At 41.4% G+C, this 21,058-nt stretch overlaps 1 protein-coding gene across 1 annotated transcript in view; it reads left to right on the plus strand.

The window, feature by feature from the left end:
* GRIK3 (glutamate ionotropic receptor kainate type subunit 3) overlaps positions 1-21,058 on the plus strand; it is a 990,088-nt gene that overhangs the window by 943,574 nt on the left and 25,456 nt on the right. The window contains exon 13 of the mRNA XM_073562506.1: positions 1,501-1,718. Within this exon, the coding sequence (XP_073418607.1) occupies positions 1,501-1,718 (218 nt within the window). The remainder of the gene's footprint in view (positions 1-1,500; positions 1,719-21,058) is intronic.

Below are 21,058 nucleotides of genomic sequence, written 5' to 3' on the forward strand. Positions count from 1 at the left end.
TTCTGCAAGTAATGCTTATATAACACGGTCATGCTTGGCGCCTGCGTGGTTAATCTTTGAGCTCGTGGCCAGCTTGTGTTACGCAGGCGCATTGCGGTTGTTTTTCACTGAAACCACCGTGCTCCTAACAGGTCATGTATCGGTCAAGTTCAGCTCTTCTCCACTTGTGCTGAATTAAATGCAAGAAGTGAACAACAAGACCCGTGATCACCTGATCTGGAATCTGAATACCTATCTTCTTCATGCACACACCATACATATCACATAGGTATCACAACGGCTCTACGTTATAAACTACTGTGAAGCATGTGGGGGTTCAAAGTGATCACCACACATCTAGGTAAGTTCCTTGTGGGGTCTAGTTTCCAAAATGGTGTCATTTGTGGGGAAATATGGCGTCCAATCTCAATTCCAGCCAATTCTGCATTGAAAAAGTCAAACGATACTCCTTCCCTTCTTAGCTCTGTCGTGCGCCCAAACAGTGTTTTACCCCCACATATGGGACATCGGCGTATTCAGGAGAAATTGCACAACAAATTTTGTGGTTCATTTTCTCTTTTTTCATTTGTGAAAATAACAAAAATGGTTCTGAAATAAAATGTTTTTGAAAAAAGTTAAATGTTCATTTTTTCCTTCCACATTGCTTCAGTTCCTGTAAAGCATGTAAAGGGTTAATTAACTTAATGTGGTTTTTGAGCACCTTGAGAGGTGCAGTATTTAGAATGGTGTCACTTTTGGGTATTTTTTGTCATGTGCACCCCTCAAAATCACTTCAAATGTGATGTAGTTCCTACAAAAATGGTTTTGTTATTTTGTTGTAAAAATGAGAAATCGCTGGTCAAATTTTAACCCTTATAACTTCCTAGCAAAAACATTTTTTTACAAAATTGTGCTGATGTAAATTAGACATGTGGAAAATGTTATATATTAAGTATTTTGTGTGACATATCTCTATGTTTTAACGGCATAAAAATTAAAATTTGGAAATTGCAAAATTTTCTAACTTTTTGGCCATAGTTCCATTTTTTTCATAAATAAATGCAAGTTATATCGAAGAAATTTTACCACTACCATGAATTACAATATGTCACGAAAAAACATTCCCAGAATCAGTGGGATATGTTGAAGCGTTCTAGAGCTATAACCTCACAAATTGAAAGTGGTCAGAATTGCAAAAATTGGCTTGGTCATTAAGTAACAAATTGGCTATGTCACTAAGGGGTTAAAATGGCGCATGTTGTTTGATAAATGTGGCACAAATGCAAATGTGCTTTTTTGCTCTAATTTTGTCCTTTTCAATAAGACTTAAAATATTAGTTTTCAACTGCACACAAAAACCAAAAAATTGTACTCCACTTGGGTACTATGGAGGAAAGCTTTCATGACATTTTAAATAGTATGAAATGATGAATTAGCAAAAAACATCCTGATACTGAAAACTTTACTGACATAAAGTAAACCAAAAAATGACCTGGACTTGTATTTTTACTATTGTTGTAGGATCTGAACTGATGCCGAAAGCTTTGTCGACAAGGATTATTGGTGGCATATGGTGGTTTTTCACTCTTATAATTGTTTCATCATACACTGCAAACCTTGCTGCCTTCCTCACAGTGGAGAGGATGGAATCTGCCATCGACTCAGCAGATGACCTGGCAAGACAGACAAAGATAGAGTATGGAGCTGTTCTTGATGGGGCGACAATGAATTTTTTCAAGGTAAATGAATTTTGTTGTATTCTTTCTGCTACATACTGTAAGTTAGGCATTTATAGTATTTTCTGTAGCAGCCCCATAGACAATTAATAGAGTGCTGGTTTGAGTACTTGACCACTAAACATTTTATACTGAGATTTGTAGAGCCCAGTTCAAGAGATCAGTGGGTTCCCTAGCGATCATCAAACTATCACATATCCTTAGGTTAGCTTGTAAGCTTTAGAATTGTTACAAATGATTTTAGGAGCTGTCTCAATAAAATAAAAAAAACACAAGAAACATTATTTGAACCTATTTAGCATCCTGAATAGGACCTGTGCACAGTATATACCGTATGGGAATAAACATACTAGAAATAGGAGGAAACCACTATGGTTAAACAGAGCTGTAAGGGTGCAATAAGTGACAAAAATAAAGCATTTAGATAATTAAAGCAAGTAGGTAGTGATGAGGCATTAAATAAATACAGAAGATTAAATAAATTCTGTAAAAAGCAAATCAAGACAGCAAAGATTGAGACAGACTCATTGCCAGAGAAAGTAAAAATAATCCCAAAAATATTCTTTAGGCTATGTGCCCACGTTGCGTTTTAATCCGGACACTCAAAACCGGACTCCTTCCAAGAAATCGCGCAGAAAAAAACTCGATTATGTTCGCTATTTTGCCGCGATTTTCTCGTGCGATATTCAAGCACTTTCCAAGCGATTTGAAGCATCGCTTGGAAAGTGATTGACAGGTTGGTCACACTCGTCAAACATAGTGTTTGACAAGTGTGACCAGCGTTTTACTATTGAGGCTGCCTATGCGGCCTCAATAGTAAAAGATAGAATGTTAAAAATGATAAAAAAATAAAAAATCAGGGTATATTTATCTTCTGACGTCCCGCGCAGTCTCAGCGACGCTCCCGTTCCCAGCGATGCCTTGCGAGACCTGTGATGACATTGGTCTCGCGTTGCTATAGCCATCTCATGAGACCGCTAGAGTAACGCGAGACTACGTCATCATAGGACCTTGCTGCAAGGCATTACTGGGAACGCTGAGTCCCGGGAAGGCTGCGCGTGACGCCGGAAGGTAAATATACCCCGATTTTTTATTTTTTATTCTTTTTTTTACAGGGTATGGTACCCAGGGCCTGGAGGACAGTCTCCTCTCCTCCACACCGTGGGTACCAACCGCACATGAGACGCTTAACTTCGCGCATGGTGGGCATAGCCACATGCGGGAAGTAAGCAGTTCTCATGCATTCCTATGGGTGTGGAATCGCGGAAATTCTTTGCGATTCCGCAAAAAAGAATGAGCATGCTGCGTTTTTTCTGCGATGCGTTTCCGCCGTGGAAAAAAGGGCAGCATTAGCACAGCATGTGCGGAATGCCATAGGAATGCATGGGGTGCGTTCTGTACGAGATTTTTAAATGTATTCACAGCGTTTTCATGCCGAAAATCGGGGCAAAAACGCTTAAAAATCGCATCATGGGCACACAGCCTTAACTGCATAAAAAGTAAGAAACTAAAAAATGATAGTGTTGGCCCCCTTAAAAATAGTCTGGGTGAAATGGTGGATGAGGATGAGGAAAAAGCCAATATGCTAAATGACTTTTTTTCGACAGTATTTACAGAACAGAAAATTCCATGACGGATAACATGATCAGTGATAAAAATTCTCCATTAAATGTCACCTGCTTAAACCAGCAGGAAGTACGGAGGCGTCTAAAAATCACTAAAATTGACAAGTCCACGGGCTCGGATGGGATACACCCCCAAGTGCTGCAGGAATTAAGTACAGTCATAGATAGACCATTATTTTTACTCTTTAAAGATTCCATGATAGCAGGGTCTGTACCACAGGACTGGCATATGGCAAATGTGGTGCCAATATTCAAAAAGGACAAAAAATGAACTTGGAAATTATAGGCCAGTAAGTTTAACCTCAACTGTGGGTAAAATCCTGGAGGGTTTTCTAAGAGATACTACATTGGAGTATCTGAAGAAGAATAACCCCATGACCCAAAATCAACATGGGTTTACGAGGGACCGTTCCTGTCAGACTAATCTGATAAGCTTTTATGAAGAGGTAAGTTCTGGACTGGACCAAGGGGATGCGGTGGACATGGTGTACATGGACTTTTCAAAAGCTTTTGATACGGTGCAGCACAAAAGGTTGATACATAAAATGAGAACAATGGGGATAGGGGAAAATATGTGTAAGTGGGTTAAGAGCTGTCTCAGAGATAGGAAACAAAGGGTGGTTATTAATGGCGCACACTCGGACTGGGTCACGGTTAGCAGTGGGGTACCACAGGGGTCAGTATTGGGCCCGCTTCTTTTTAACATATTTATTAATGACCTTGTAGGGGGCATAGAGAGTAGAATTTCGATATTTGCAGATGACACTAAACTTTGCAGGGTAATCAATACAGAGGAGGACAATTTTATATTACAGGAGGATTTATGTAAACTAGAAGCTTGGGCTGATAAATGGCAAATGAGCCTTAATGAGGATAAATGTAAGGTCATGCACTTGGGTAGAACAAACAAGATGTATAATTATGTGCTTAACTGTAAAACACAGGACAAAACTGTCACTGAAAAAGACCTGGGTGTATGGGTGGACGACAAACTCACATTTAGTGGCCAGTGTCAGGCAGCTGCTGCAAAGGCAAATAAAATAATAAGATGCATTAAAAGAGGCATACATGCTCATGAGGAGAACATAATTTTACCTCTATATAAGTCACTAGTGCGACCACACTTAGAATACTGTGTACAGTTCTGGTCTCCGGTGTATAAAAAAGACATAGCTGAACTGCAGCCGGTGCAGAGAAGAGTGACCAAGGTTATTAGGGAACTGGGGGATCTGCAATACCAAGACACGTTATTACACTTGGGGTTATTTAGTTTGGAAAATCGAAGGCTTAGGGGTGATCTTATTACAATGAATAAATATATGCGGGAACAATACAAAGACCTTTCTAATGATCTTTTTACTCTTAGACCTGTGACGGGGACAAGGGGGCATCCTCTACATCTGGAGGAAAGAAGGTTTAAGCATAATCACAGATGCAGATTCTTTACTGTAAGAGCAGTGAGACTTTGGAACTCTCTGCTATATGATGTTGTAATGAGTGATTCCCTACTAAAATTTAAGAAGGGACTGGATGCCTTTCTTGAAAAGTATAATATTACAGGGTATATACACTAGTTTCCTTAATATTGCGTTGATCCAGGGAGCTAGTCTGATTGCCGTATGTGGAGTCGGGAAAGAATTTTTTTCCCCAATGTGAAGCTTACTGTTTGCCACATGGGTTTTTTTTTTGCCTTCCTCTGGATCAACATGTTAGTGCAATTTAGGATAGGATATGGGTTGAACTAGATGGACTTAAAGTCTTCCTTCAACCTTAATAACTATGTTACTATGTTACTATTTGGATGTATTGATATTTTAGAGAGGTCACCTGCTTAAAGAGAACCTGTCAGCTGTTTCGGCTGCTATAAGATGTGGCCATTGCCTTTCACAGCTTATCTACAGCATTCTATAATTCTGTAGATAAGTCCCTGATCTGACCTGCAAGATAAGAAAAATAAGTTTTATTATACTCACCAGGGGGGCGGTCCGGTCCGATGGGTGTCCCAGGTCCGGCGCCTCCCATCTTCTTGCGACGCCGCCCTCCTGCTTGCTGCATGGCTCCCTGGAATCACGCTCCTATGCAGGCACTGAGTCTCTCTGATTTTTCCCGGCGCCTGCGCACTACACTACTTACCTCTGCCCTCAACAGAGCAGATAAATTCACCTGCACAGGAGTGCAACGCCGGGGAGCCTGTGAAGCAAGCAGGAGGGTGGCGTCGCAAGAAGCTGGGAGGCGCCAGACCCGGACATGCGACACCCATCAGACCGGACCGCCCCCCGGTGATTATAATAAAACTTATTTTTCTTATCTTGCTGGTCGGATCGGGGGCTTATCTACAGCATTGTGAAAAGCTGTAGATAAGCCCTGAAAGTCAGTGGCCTCATCTTATAGCGGCCAAAACAGCTGACAGGTTCCCTTTAAGACCTCAAAGACAAAAAGCATCTCTCCATTTCATGGGTGACCATGGTTGGTAGTTCATGTTTCTAGGATCCATGAAATACTACATTTCTTCAACTGCAGGAGAAATGTATGATCAGCTGTAATTCTTTCCTGATTAATGGAAAACTTATGGTCAGATTTTTCGCCTTCGCCGATGACTTGTTAGTCTTGATGACAAATCCTCTGGGAGATTTTCCTGCCTTGCTGGGAATCCTCGAAGAATATGGTAACCTTACAGACTTTAAGATAAATGTGTCTAAATCCAAAGCTTTGGACCTAAAAGTGCCCGCCCACATGCTGGATAAGTTAAAGGAGTTCTATCCGTTTGCTTGGCCTAGCAGATGTATCACTTATCTAGGTACAAAATTAGCGAGATCTGACAAAGAACTTTTCCAACTCAACTATTACCCCTTATTAGACAGAGTTCAGACCACTATTAAGTCATGGAGAGACACTTTTCTGTCATGGATGGGGAGGAAGAACCTTCTAAAAAGTCTGGTCCTTCCCAAATTTACGTACTTATTCTCAACTCTACCCATCCTTGTCCCAAACTCTTTCCTCTCTAGAGTTAATTCTTTATTTTTCAAATACATTTGGAAAGAAGCAAGACCCCGTATAAACTCACTTACATTATCATTGTTAAAGCGTACGGGGGGAATGGGAGCCCATGAAATCAAAAAGTATTATTATGCAGCTGTGCTATTTCGTTCAATAGACCTGATATGGAATTCTAGTGACAAACAATGGGTCAACATAGAAAACACTCTCTCACCTATACACTAGCATTCTCTGGCACAGCACAGGGCCGCCGCTAAGCCCCGTCCTCGGCTGCGCCACCTCCGGTCAGTTCCTCCTCTGACCGCATGAGGCTGCATGCGATCAGCGTATCCTATATTTAGCGTTGGATACGCTGATCGTGAACTGACCGTGTGCTGGTCAAATTTTGCTGGCGCTGCACCCTTTTGGCACTGCGTCCAGTGCACAAAAACTCTCTGTGTTGCATTTTTGTGCTCTGGGCGCAGCGCCAAAAGGGCGCAGCACCAGCAAAATCAGACCAGCGCACGGTCAGCGCACGATCAGTGTATCCAACGCTAAGTATAGGATACGTTGATCGCATGCAGCCTCATGCGATCAGAGAAGGAACTGACCTGAGGGGGCATGGCCGTGGGTGGGACTTAATGGTGGCCCTGCGCTGCGCCCAAGAACGCTAGTGTGCAACTAGCCTTAGGTCCCTCTTATTGACGTACACCAAGGTGTTGTGAACACTTGTGACCTGACTTCTGAGTTTGGGCTCTCTCTGGTGGTTGCTGTGGATAATGGAGCTGGTCAAGTTGACAGAAGTCAATCACCTGAAGAGGATGATTGGAGGTCAGGTGTTACAGACTGGGAAGATTTAAGTGAGCAGGCTTCCCTCAGTTGTTGCTGGTGATTTTTGTTCTCTTCCTGTGCATTTTGAAGTCTGCTTGCCCCCTGCCTGGTCCTGCATTGTTCAGATAAGTTATTTGTTTGCTGGAATCTTTTTGCAGTGGATTCAGTTGTTGCCTTTCTCTGCTTTCTGCTTTGCTGTGTGGGCTCAGCAATGTTCCCTGCTGGGACCGGTGCTGGACCCCATTCCATTTGCCACAGCTTATGTCAGTCTGTTGAGTATTGCTAATCCCCTGCTATATCAGTATATTTTGTTTTGCTTCTAGTTCACACCAGAGTTCTGATCCAGTGGGGAAGAGTTCGTGTGGCTTCAGTATTTTTGCATATCAGACATGTTGGATTTTTCTTAGGGTTTTTTGCATGATTGCAGATAGTATCTTTCCTGTCCTGTTCTATTTAGACAGTTTGGGCCCCATCATTTGCTTACTCTATTTTCTGCCTGTGTTTGTGCCTCATCTTGTCTCACTGGCAATATATGTTTGGGGGCTATCTATTCCTTTGGGGTTCTACTCCGGGGCAGTTTAGCTTTCCCCTTTCTTGCTTTAGGCTTAGTTAATTCTTTGGCTGTGCTGAGGCATCTAGGGCATCGTAGGTACATCCTACGACTAATTCTAGTTTTGTTGTTAGTTTTAGGGGTCTGCAATCTGCTAAGTTGCCAACCTTTCTGGTTATCTGGTTGCCTAACTGATTCCCCGGCTATCCTCCTCGGTGACCTAATCATAACACCAAGGGGTGAAAGTCCTCCTGCTCCAACAACTCCATCTCTCTGACTTTGCTCAAGATTTTGTCGAATCTCCACACCGTCATGATACCCCCCTCGTCCTCATTACTGAAACTCTCTGATGTCTTATCACCACCCTTAGACGCATTAAGGGAGGGAGGGGACCTAGCGCGGAGACTGGGACAAATCTCTATTCAGCAGATAATCGCTGGTGGGGCACTCCTCCCTCTGTCTCAATTGAGTGATCTTTCTGCTCCCTCGAGCTTTAATTTTCTCCTGTATAATTCACTAAGAGAGCTATTGAAACGTATTCAATATTGTCCAGACACTCCACGCAAACTTACACCATATGAAGTTCTCTGCTCCAGATCATCAAGACCAACCAAGGTCCTCTCTACAATTTACCTGACACTTCTATCTAAAGATCTACCCCTGAAGAGAGCATACATTGCTCACTGGGAAAAAGACCTAGGTTATAAATTCACACAATCACAAATAGACCGCATCTATGCGCATTCACACGGCCCAACAAGTTGCGTGAAAACCCAAGAAAACGCTTTTAAAATAGTAACACGATAGTACACTACACCGGCGCAGACTTGCGTTTGGCGGACTGGGGCACAGACCAGATGTTGGCATTGTGAGGAGGGAAAAGGAGATTACATACATATCTGGTGGACGTGCCCAGCCCTGCAAACCTTTTGGGCAACAACATAGAAACTTACTAGAGACATCACGGGGAGCCCAGTATCGCTGTCACCCGAATCAGCTTTGCTAAATATCAACATATGTTCCCAACAAAAAGGACCTCCACCTTGGTGCACAATATTATTGCTGTGGCCAAACTTTTAATTTTTACTTATTGGGGTTCAACCCAGTCCCCACTCTCCATCAATTGCTGTCAAAAGTCGACCAACTATAACATATGGCTGAAATTGTTGCCTCTGTGAACCATACACAGCTATCTTTTGAAGAAAATTGGCACCCATTGATTAAATACAGATCCTCCCTTAAGCCTTTACAGGTATAAACTCATGACCAACATGAAGCTCAACCTGTGATGTCGTCAGATTCCCACCCTTCTACCCTCTCCCCCGTTCCCACTACCATTTTCTTCTCCTCTCTCTTTCTTTTTTTTTCTCCCTCTCGTCTCTCTCCTCTCCACAGCACCCACCCATCCCATCTCTTCTTCTACCTTTGTTTTTGTTTTTTTCATAAATACAAATAATATGTCTTTGTTACATGTATTACACCATTATATACCATGTTATGAAAATTGATTATTTCTAGTTGATGTTGTCATCTCTCGAATTTTTCAATAAAAGATCATTGAAAAGAAAAGACTGCTACTTACTCCCCATAGGTACTGTGTCTAAACTGATGTAACAGATCACAACTATAATTATAATGCAACTAAGTAAAAAAGCCACCATGCTAAACAATCCACCAGAGACCAGGAAGAAGTAAAGCATGCCAAGTACATTAAATAACTTAAAATGATCCAAAACGAAAAGCAATATACTTTTTTGTTCTACATTTGAAAAGTTTACACAAGATTTTATTTTTTCTCTTAAAGAGAAGCAGTCATCAGGATTTTTGCTAAGGTAACTACAGGCATTGTCAGGCTGGAGCTGTAAAGTAACTAAAATGATACCAGGATTGAAGAAATTTGTCTTGTGGTTGTTTAGTCTTTGTTTGTAGTTTTGAGTTAATGAGATGCCTGTGCTTCAGGGCAGGACTTTGGGCATCTCTTTTTTTGTTGCTCTGGCCTCATTGTTATCCTTCTGGGCTTAAATGACAGGTCACCGAACCTGCACAGTTAATATTGTGGTCTTTAAAAATGTAACTCCAGCAAAATGGTGCTGATGGCGGCTCATGCTCAGTAGTATGTATCTTAGGAGGTACTCTTAATCTGCACAAGCCCCGCCTAGGGGTTGGCAGCCATTGCTCAGTTTGAGAGCATTGCTTGCCAATAGGTGATACTAGGCATGCATTGCCGCCATTTTGTTTGGAGCAAAAACAAAATTGTCTCCAGTAAAATGGATGCAGCCCATGTGCAATAGCATCTACACTATAGGCAAGCGATAGATGCTACTGCGCATGCACTGTAGTTGCCATTTTGCTGGAGTTACATTTTTTTTAAAGACCACACTATTAACTTGTATTTCAAAAAAGTCACAATGATGACGATGATGCCAGAGCACGTAAAAAAGAGCAGCCCACAGTGCTGCCCCTCATTAACTGGAAAATTCTAACACAGATTAAACAAACACAATTTGGATTTATTTAACCCAGGTATCATTTTAATCAGTGAACAGCGAACCTGACAATGCCTGTAGTTTACTTAGCAAATTCCTGATGACAAGTTTGCTTTAAGTGTTTAAAGTGAAACTGTTGCCAGGATTTTGCTAAGTAAACTACAGGCTTTGTGGGATTGACGCTATTATACTGATTAAAATGATACTTGTGGTGAAAAAATCCATCTTGTGGTTCCTGTGTAACCAGTGATTTCAATGAGAAGCCTTTACTCCGGGACGTGACTGTAGGCAGCATCTTATCTTCCTGCTCTAAGCCAGAGAAACCAAGGAAATACCTGCCCACAGACCTGCCCGAAAGCACAAACATGATCCTTATCATACATGTTCCTTATCATAAAGACAGAGAGAGAGAGACAGTCTGTTTGTGCTTTGTGGCGAGACTGTGGGCAGATCTTTCCTTGGTTTCTCTGGCTTTGAGCAGGAAGTTAAGACTCTGCCTACAGTCCCGACCAAGAGCACGGGCATCTCATTAACTGGAAACTGGAACACTGATTACACAAGAAATACAAGACAGATTTCTTCACCCCAGGTATCATTTTAATCAGTTTAAAACAGCCAATCTGACAATGACTGTAGTATACTTAGTAAATTCTTGCTGATAGGTTTGCTTTAACCATCTATTAAATTACTATTGTCAAGACAATGTTATATGAGGAGAGTTCACTTTCATAGTAGAAAAAAAACATTTGTGCATTTTTAAATCGATCTTGTTAAAGTCACCTTTTTCATCCATAGAGGGATACAGGACTACGTGACTTTCTCATTCTAAAATAGGATTATTAAAATAGATAAATATAGGAAAGCCAGTCTTGTCTTATGGGTAACATTTTATATGTTTAATATAGATCTTTCATAGAAACGGGGGCATCACGATCGCCTGCAGTGCTTGGTTGCAGCCATGAATGCTGTGACAGGGCCCAGCGGGTCAGGGACCCACTAACACCAGCAGAAACTTCAGCTTGATGTGCATCCTCAGATGCAAATCCAGCTTAAGTGTATTGTGGTGCACAGACCCATCAGGTCCGTAAGCGACAATACACGCTACTGGTCAGAGGCCAGCAGCTGACATCGTTGTGTGCATTGGACAGGACACATGGAAGTGACATCATATGCTCCCATTGCACGTCAAAGTCACCTGCCAGGTTTATAAGAGGATGCCATGTGGCGGGGAATGAAAGGAAGGTTAGTATTTATTTTTAAATCATCGGCCAGGCTTTTAAATGGATGACTATGAGGGTGCATTATACTTTATGAATGACTATGGGGTGCAGTGCATTATAATTTATGGATGACTATGGGGTGCATAATACTTAATTAATGAATATGAGCTGTGCATTATACTCTATGGAGGACTGTTGGCTGTGCACTATATTATACTAGCTGAAGAGACCGGCGCTGCCCGGGCATAGTAACTAACTGTGGTTAGTTATAGCACATTATAATTATCCTTCATCCCATAGTCCCGTGCCCATATACCCATCATACATATCCACGATCCCATAGGCCCGTGCCCATATACCCATCATACATATCTTCCATCCCATAGTCGAGTGCCCATATACCCATCACACATCCTCCATCCCATAATCCCATGCCCATATACCCATCACACATCCTCCATCCCATAGTCCCATGCCCATATACCCATCACACATCCTCCATCCCATAGTCCCATGCCCATATACCCATCACACATCCTCCATCCCATAGTCCCATGCGCATATACCCATCACACAACCTTCATCTCATAGTCCCATGCCCATATACCCATCATACATATCCTCCATCCCGTAGTCTCGTGCCCATATACCCATCATACATATTCGTCATCCAATAGTCAAGTGCCCATATACCCATCACGCAACCTTCATCTCATAGTCCCATGCCCATATACCCATCATACATTTCCTCCATCCCGTAGTCCCGTGCCCATATACCCATCATACATATCTGCCATCCCATAGTCCCGTGCCCATATACCCGTCATACATATCCTCCATCCCATAGTCCAGTGCCGATATACCCATCACACATCCTTCTTCCCATAGTCCCGTGTCCATATGCCCATCATACATATCCGCCATCCCATAGTCCCATGCCCATATACCCATCATACATATCCGCCATCCCATAGTACAGTGCCAATATACCCATCACACATCCTCCATCCCATAGTCAACCATTGTGACATCATAATGAGCGGCGGGGCTTGCAACCTATGGGACGGGGCTTGATACGCACACACTATTTCCCAATTATGTAGATAGGGGCATTATGACATCATAATGAGGGGCGGGGCTTGACACGCACACTTTTTCCCCATTATATAGACAGGGGTAAAATTGGTGAATTGGATATATAATATCCCATGAAGTGTGAATGACTTGGGGTTACATTGTGTTGTTTAAGTGTTCCCTTTATTTATTTTTTTTTAACAGTATATACATTGCCTTGGGAAAGTATTGGGCACCATGGAACTTTTCAACCTTTTCCCACATATCATGCTTCAAACATAAAGATACCAAATGTAAATTTTTGGTGAAGAATCAACAACAAGTGGAACACAATTGTGAAGTTGAAAGAAATATATTGGTTATTTCAATTTTTGGTGGAAATTCAAAAACTGAAAAGTGGGGCGTGCGATATTATTCGGCCCCTTTAACTTAATACTTTGCATCGCCACCTTTTGCTGCGGTTACAGCTGCAAGTTGCTTGGGGCATGTCTCTTATCAGTTTTGTACATCAAGAGACTGAAATTCTTGCCCATTCTTCCTTGGCAAACAGCTCGAGCTCAGTGAGGTTTGATGGAGATTGTTTGTGAACAGCAGTTTTCAGCTCTTTCCACAGATTCTCGATTGGATTCCGGTTTGGACCTTGACTTGACCATTCTAACACCTGGATACATTTATTTGTGAACCATTCCATTGTAGATTTTGCTTTATGTTTGGGATCATTGTCTTGTTGGAAGACAAATCTCCATCACAGTCTCAGGTCTTTTGCAGACTCCAACAGATTTTCTTTAAGAATGGTCCGGTATTTGGCTCCATCCATCTTCCCATCAATTTTAACCCTTTTCCCTGTCCCCACTGAAGAAAAGCAGCCCCAAACCATGATGCTGCCACCACCATGTTTGAGAGTGGGGATGGTGTGTTCGGGGTGATGACCTGTGTTGCTTTTACGCCAAACATACTGTATCATTTGGCATTGTTGCCAAAAAGTTCGATTTTGGTTTCATCTGACCAGAGCACCTTCTTCCACATGTTTGGTGTGTCTCCCAGGTGACTGGTTGCAAACTTTAAACAACACTTTTTATGGATATCTTTGAGAAATGGCTTTCTACTTGCCACTCTTCCATAAAGGCCAGATTTGTGCAGTGTAAGACTGATTTTTGTTATATGGACAGACTGTCCCACCTCTGCAGTTCATCCAGAGTGATCATGGGCCTCTTGGCTGCATCTCTGATCAGACTTCTCCTTGTTTGAGATGAAAGTTTAGAGGGACAGCCAGGTCTTGGTAGATTTGCAGTGGTTTGATACTCCTTCCATTTCAATATGATCGCTTGCACAGTGCTCCTTGGGCTATTTAAAGTTTTGGAAATCATTTTGTATCCAAATCCAGCTCTAAACTTCTCCACAACAGTATCACGGACCTGCCTGTTGTGTTCTTTGGTCTTCATGATGCTCTCTGCGCTTCAAACAGAACCCTGAGACTATCACAGAGCAGGTGCATTTATACAAAGACTTGATTAGACACAGGTGGATTATATTTATCATCATTAGTCAATTAGGACAACATTGGATCATTCTTCACCAAAAATTTAAATTTAGGGTATCTTTATGTTTGATGCATGATATGTGGTAAAAGGTTGAAAAGTTCCAGGGGACCGAATACTTTCGCAAGCCACTGTGTGTATATATATATATATATATATATATATATATATACATACATACACAGTGGGTGCAGGAAGTATTCGGACCCCTTTAAATTTTTCACTCTTTGTTTCATTACAGCCATTTGGTAAATTCAAAAAAGTTAATTTTTTCTCATTAATGTACACTCTGCACCCTATCTTGACTGAAAAAAAAAACAGAAATGTAGACATTTTTGCTTTTTTTAACAAAAGGAAAAACTGAGATATCTCATGGTCATAAGTATTCAGACCCTTTGCTCAGACATTCATATTTAAGTCACATGCTGTCCATTTCCTTGTGATCCTCCTTGAGGTGGTTCTACTCCTTCATTGAAGTACAGCTGTGTTTAATTAAACTATTAGGACTTTATTTGTGAAGGCACACATCTGTCTATATAAGACCTCACAGCTCACAGTGCATGTCATACCAAATGATGAGAATCATGAGGTCAAAGGAACTGGCCAAGGAGCTCAGAGACAGAATTGTGGCAAGGCACAGATCTGGCCAGGGTTACAAAATTATTTTCTGCAGTACTCAAAGTTCCTAAGTCCTCAGTGCAAGACATATGAAAGCCCACATAGAGTTTGCTAAAAAAACACATGAAGGACTCCCAAAACAATGAGAAATATGATTCTCTGGTCTGAGGAAATGAAGCTAATTCTAAGTGTGATGTGTGGAGAAAAGCAGGCACTGCTCATCACCTGCCCAATACAATCCAAACAGTGAAATATGGTGGTGGCAGCATCATGCTATGGAGATGTTGAAGGAAACTTGAATGCAGCCAAGTACAGAGATATCCTGGATGAAAACTTCTTCCAGAGCACCTCAGACATGGCCGAAGACCATGACAATGACTCTAAGCACACAGCTAAAACAAGAAAGGAGTGGCTTCAGAACAACTCTGTGACCATTCTTAACTGGCCCAGCCAGAGCCCTGACCTAAACCAAATTGAGTATCTCTGAAGAGACCTGAAAATGGCTGACCACCAAAGTTCACCATCCAACCTGATGTAACTGGAGAGGGTCTGCAAGGAAGAATGGAAGGTGATACACAAATCCAGGTGTCAAAAACTTGTTGCATCATTCCCAAGAAGACTCATGGCTTTACTATCTCAAAAGGTGCTTCTACTCAATACTGAACAAAGGGTCTGAATACTTATGACCATGTGATATTTCAGTTTTTCTTTTTAATAAATTTGCAAAAATTTCTACATTTCTGTTTTCTTCAGTAAAGATAGGGTGTAGAGTGTACATTAATGAGAAAAAAATGAACTTTTTTGAATTTACCAAATGACTGCAATGAAGAGTGAAACATTTAAAGGGGTCTGAATACTTTCCGTACCCACTGTATAACATTTATTCAGGATGGGGGGCCCACCCGTTCTGAAACCTTTAAACCAGGCCCAATCTGACTCTAGATACGCCAATGCATAGCGGGATGGAATATAATTTAATTGAAATATGTCACTTTTAATGAAAGGAGTTAGAAGGTTTTCTACAATCCTCAACATTACATTTGTGTCACCAAAATTAAATTATGGAACTCACAGGATAGATAGACATGTTAATAATCTGCAAATGATGAAATGATGAGAAAATGTAGACACTGTTTTCAAAAGATCTTTATCTATTCAGTACTAAATATGAGTGCCACACAAAGAAATAGAAGCTCTTACACTTCACATGCCCTGACATCCTGTTATTGAGGTTACTGATAGCTGTCTAAGGAATGATCTACTGTTCTACTTTGCATCAAGATCTACTGCTGGCAACTATCTTTACAGTTGCTGATGAATGGTGTTCCAGATGTGCTCAATAAGTCACAAGTCTGGAAATGCTTCTAGCTATGGTAGCACGTTTAGTCATTGCAAACTGCTCATAAGCATACTGCAGCCTGACGTCGACATGTCAAGAATCAGCTCCTGGAACCTTTTGGAGAGATTTCCAAGTCTTATAAGTATTTCTACATGTGTTGCCCGATACTGAACAAATTATAATATTTTGAAAATGCTGTTTCCGTTTTTTATTATTTGCGTATCATCAACATATCTATTGATCCTGTGATTTTCATAATTACTCGACTTTTCCTTCTTGGTGCTGCAATTTCATTGTTGAGGAGTTTATATTTGTTGAGGATTCCCAATTTAAAAAAGAAAGTAACACTTTAAAGCTTTATTTATAGGCAAAATGAAAAGATTTTGCTTGGCATTTGCCACAGAACACCAGGATTGGCAAATTCACCACTGGCACCCTGTGCTCTTCACAGATGAAATCAGATTCACACTGAGCACATGTGACAGATGTGACAGAGTCTGGAGATGCAGTGGAGAGCAATCTGCCACCTGCAACATCCTTCAGCATGACCGATTTGGCAGTGGGTCAGTAATCGTGTGGGGTGGCATTTCTTTGGAGGGCCACACAGTGTTGGGCTGTGAGCACAACCCCCATCTGTTGATGCCTGGCACTCAGACCATCCTTATGGAGTTGGTTTCTAACAGTTTGTGCAGACACATGCACATTTGTGGCCTTCTGCACAAAGGCGGCGGTAGCGGTCCTGCTGCTAGGTTGTTGCCCTCCTGCGGCCCCCTCCACGTCTCTTGGTGTACTGGCCTGTCTCCTGGTAGCACCTAAAGCCTCTGGACACTACGCTGACAGACAAAGCAAACCTTCTTGCCACAGCTCGCATTGATGTGCCTTCCTGGATGAGCTGCACTACCTGAGCCACTTGTGTGGGTTGTAGAGTCCGTCTCATGCTACCATGAGTGTGAAAGCACAACCAACATTCAAAAGTGACCAAAACATCAGCCAGAAATCATTGGCACTGAGATGTGGTCTTTGGTCCCCACCTGCAGAACCACTACTTTATTGATTGTGTCTTGATAATTGGCAATAATTTCCATCTGCTGTCTATTCCATTTGCACAACAGCATGTGAAATTGATTGTCAATCAGTGTTGCTTCCTAAGTGGACAGTTTGTTTTCTCAGAAGCCTGATTTACTTGGAGTTATATTCTGTTGTTTAAGTGTTTCCTTTATTTTTTTGAGCAGCGTGCGTATATATATATATATATATATATATATATATATATATATACACATACAGCTCTGGCAAAAATTAAGAGAACACTGCTAGGCCAGGATCACACATGCGAGAAACTCGGACGAGTCTTGCATCTTAATACCCGGCACTTAGGAGCAGAGCGTGTGACTGCATGTATTTCTATGCAGCCACACACTCCGATCCGAGTGCTGGTGGCAGTGCCGGGTATTAAGATGCGAGACTTGTCCGAGTTTCTCGCATGTGTGTTCCCAGCCTTATAGGTATATTTTTGAGTAAAATGTAAATTGCTATTTAATTCTATAAACTACTGACAACATGTCTTTGAATTTCCAAGCACTAAATTTTGTATTTATTTTCAGAAAATGTGAAATGGTCAAACTAACAAAAAAATGCAGTGCTTGCAGACATTAAATAATGCTAAGAAAATGTTCATAATCATTTAGAAACAACAATACTAATGTTTTAACTCAGGAAGAGTTCAGAAATCAATATTTTGTGGAATAACCATGATTTTTAATCACAGCTTTCCTGCGCCTTGACATGCTTTCCATCAGTCTTTCTCAATGCTTTTGGGTGACGTTATGTCACTCCTGAGACTGGGCTGGTTATGACAGGGATTTGGTGTGGTGATCCTTCATCCACACATTAATTGACCTAGGTGTGTGGCATGGAGCATTGTCCTCCGGGAGAAACCAGTCCTCAGAGTTGGGGAACATTGCCTGAGCAGAAGGAATCAACTGTATTTCCAGGATAATTTTGTATGCGGCTTGATTCATACGTACTTCGCAAAGATTAACCTGCCCAATTCCAGCCTGGCTGAAGCAGCCCCAGATCATCACCGATCCTCCACTAAATTTCACAGTGGGTGCAAGACACTGTGTCTTGTACACCTCTCCAGGCCTCCATTTAACCATTAGACGACTAGGTGGTGAGCAAAGCTGAAAATTAGACTCATCAGAGAAGATTACCTTACTCCTGTCCTCTATGGTCCAATCCTTATGGTCTTTGGCAAACTTTAGCCTTGCTCTCCTTTGCTTCTCATTGATGAAAGGCTTTTTTCTAGCTTCACTTGACTTGAGCCCTGCCTCTAGGAGCCTGTTACAAACTGTTTTTGCCATGCACTTCACCCCAGCTGCTATTTGCCATTCATTTTGTAGGTCACTTGACGTCATCCTGCGGTTGCTGAGTGACTTTAGAATAAGATGACGGTCATCCCGGTCAGTGGAGAGTCATTTTCATACTCCACCAGTCTGTAGCTTTGCTGTCCCCAATGTGCTGCTTGACCTTGTTGTAATGGACTACCGTCTTAGAAATTTTAAGGATGGAGGCAACATGACGCTCACTGTATCCCTCTGATAGTAAAGCCAGAATTGAGCCCTTCATTTCCTCACTCAAGACTTTTCTTTTCAACTCGTTTGGCATGGTTAAAAGGTATTTTTTTATTCCTATTGCTTTTGGGATATTACTAGCACTTGTTTTGCCATCCAGCTTGTCCTATTGCAAGAGGATTGTGAACACCACAGCAGGGTCTTTAATACTTTCTTTAGTTGAATAAGATTTGGTGCAGATGATCACCTAATCACAAGCACATTAAATAGAATGAGGTGTACCCTGGTTGGAATTTAACTGACACTGGAATTGAATGGCCGTCAGACATGTAGAGAAGCTGATTTTTATAAAACTGTGCAGTGGTCTCTATATATATATTCAGTGTTTACATTTTAAAAGGTGCAAAAAGGAAAATGCGCTGACACAAAAGTTTGGGCACCCTTCAAGGTTAGTACATAGCAGCATCCCCTTTTGCATGTCCCACAGCTTGTAAATGTTTTTTGTAGCCAGCCTAGAGTCTTTCAATTCTTGTTGAGTGTTTTTCATCCATTCCTTGGAAAATTCTTCTAGTTCTGTGAGATTCCTATAGTCGTCATGCTTGTGTCTTGAATGCACTTCTATTTTGAAATCAAATTTTCATTGATGTTCAGATAAGAGGTCTGTGAGGGCCATTGTAAAACATCCAGCTTACACCTTTTGAGGTAGTTTAATGTAAATTTTGATGCATGTGTGTTTAGGATCATTATAATTATTATACATTTGTGAAAGCTATCTTCTTTTCAACTTAAACCTTTTTTACAGATGGATATATGTTTGCATCAAGAATTTTTTTAAATGTCATTGAATCCATTTTTCCCTCTACCCGTGAAATGTTCCCTGCACCATTGGCTGCAACACATCCCCAAAGCCTGAGCAATCCACCCCTATGCTTAATGGTTGTCGAGATGTTTTTTTCCTGAAATTCTGTGCCCTTTTTTTCTCTCCACACACACATTGTTTATATGTTGTTTTGCATATTTCTGAATTTTATTATAAGGACACAAGAGAGGTTTTCTTCTGATGACTAGTGTTGAGCATTCCGATACCGCAAGTATCGGGTATCGGCCGATACTTGCTGTATCGGAATTCCGATACCGACATCCGATATTTTTTCAATATCGGGCATCGGAATCGGAAGTTCAAAGTTGATTGACAGCCGAAATGACGTCATCATGATGCGCGGTGTGTGCGCATCATGATGCGCCGTCATTTCGGGCCTTCCGGGGGTCTCTGCCGGCCTGCCGGGGGGCTGTGCCGGCCTGCCGGGGGGCTGTGTGGACTACCCGGGGTCTGTACAGGCCTGCCGGGGGGCTGTACCGGCCTGCCGGTGGTCTGTGCACCCTGTGGGGGTCTGTACCGGTCTGCCGGGGGGCTGTGCTGATGTCCGGGGGTCTGTGCAGGCATCGTCCGATGGGACTACAAGTCCCATCGGGCGATGCCTGCTACCATGACAGTGATTGACACATTAGCCAATGATGGGACAGTAGTAGTCCCATCATCCGGCTAATGTGTTAAATGTTTAAAAAAAAAAAAAAAATACTACATACATACTACATACATACATGCATGCTACATACATACTACATGCTACATACATACCACATATATGCTACATGCATGCTACATACATACTACATGCTACATACATACTACATATATACTACATGCATGCTACATACATACTACATGCTACATACATACTACATACATACTACATGCATGCTACATACATACTACATGCTACATACATACTACATATATACTACATGCATGCTACATACATACTACATGCTACATACATACTACATACATACTACATACATACTACATGCTACATGCATGATACATACATACTACATACATACTACATACATACTACGTGCATGCTACATACATACTACATGCTACATACATACCACATATATACTACATACATACTACATGCATGCTACATACATACTACATGCTACATACATACCACATATATAATACATACATACTACATGCATGCTACATACATACTACATGCTACATACATACTACATATATACTACATGCATGCTACATACATACTACATGCTACATACATACCACATATATACTACATGCTACATACATACTATATACATACTACATGCATGCTACATAAATGCTACATGCTACATACATACTACATACATACTACATGCATGCTACATACATACTACATGCTACATACATACTACATATATACTACATGCATGCTACATACATACTACATGCTACATACATACCACATATATACTACATTCTACATACATACTACATACATACTACATGCATGCTACATACATGCTACCTGCTACATACATACTACATACATACTACATACATACTACATGCATGCTACATACATACTACATGCTACATACATACCACATATATACTACATGCATGCTACATACATGCTACATGCTACATACATACTACATAC

The sequence above is a fragment of the Dendrobates tinctorius genome, unplaced genomic scaffold (genome assembly GCF_039654945.1).
Source record: "Dendrobates tinctorius isolate UK_male_01 unplaced genomic scaffold, ASM3965494v1 ptg000015l, whole genome shotgun sequence".
In the NCBI taxonomy this organism is placed as follows: Eukaryota; Metazoa; Chordata; class Amphibia; order Anura; family Dendrobatidae; genus Dendrobates; species Dendrobates tinctorius.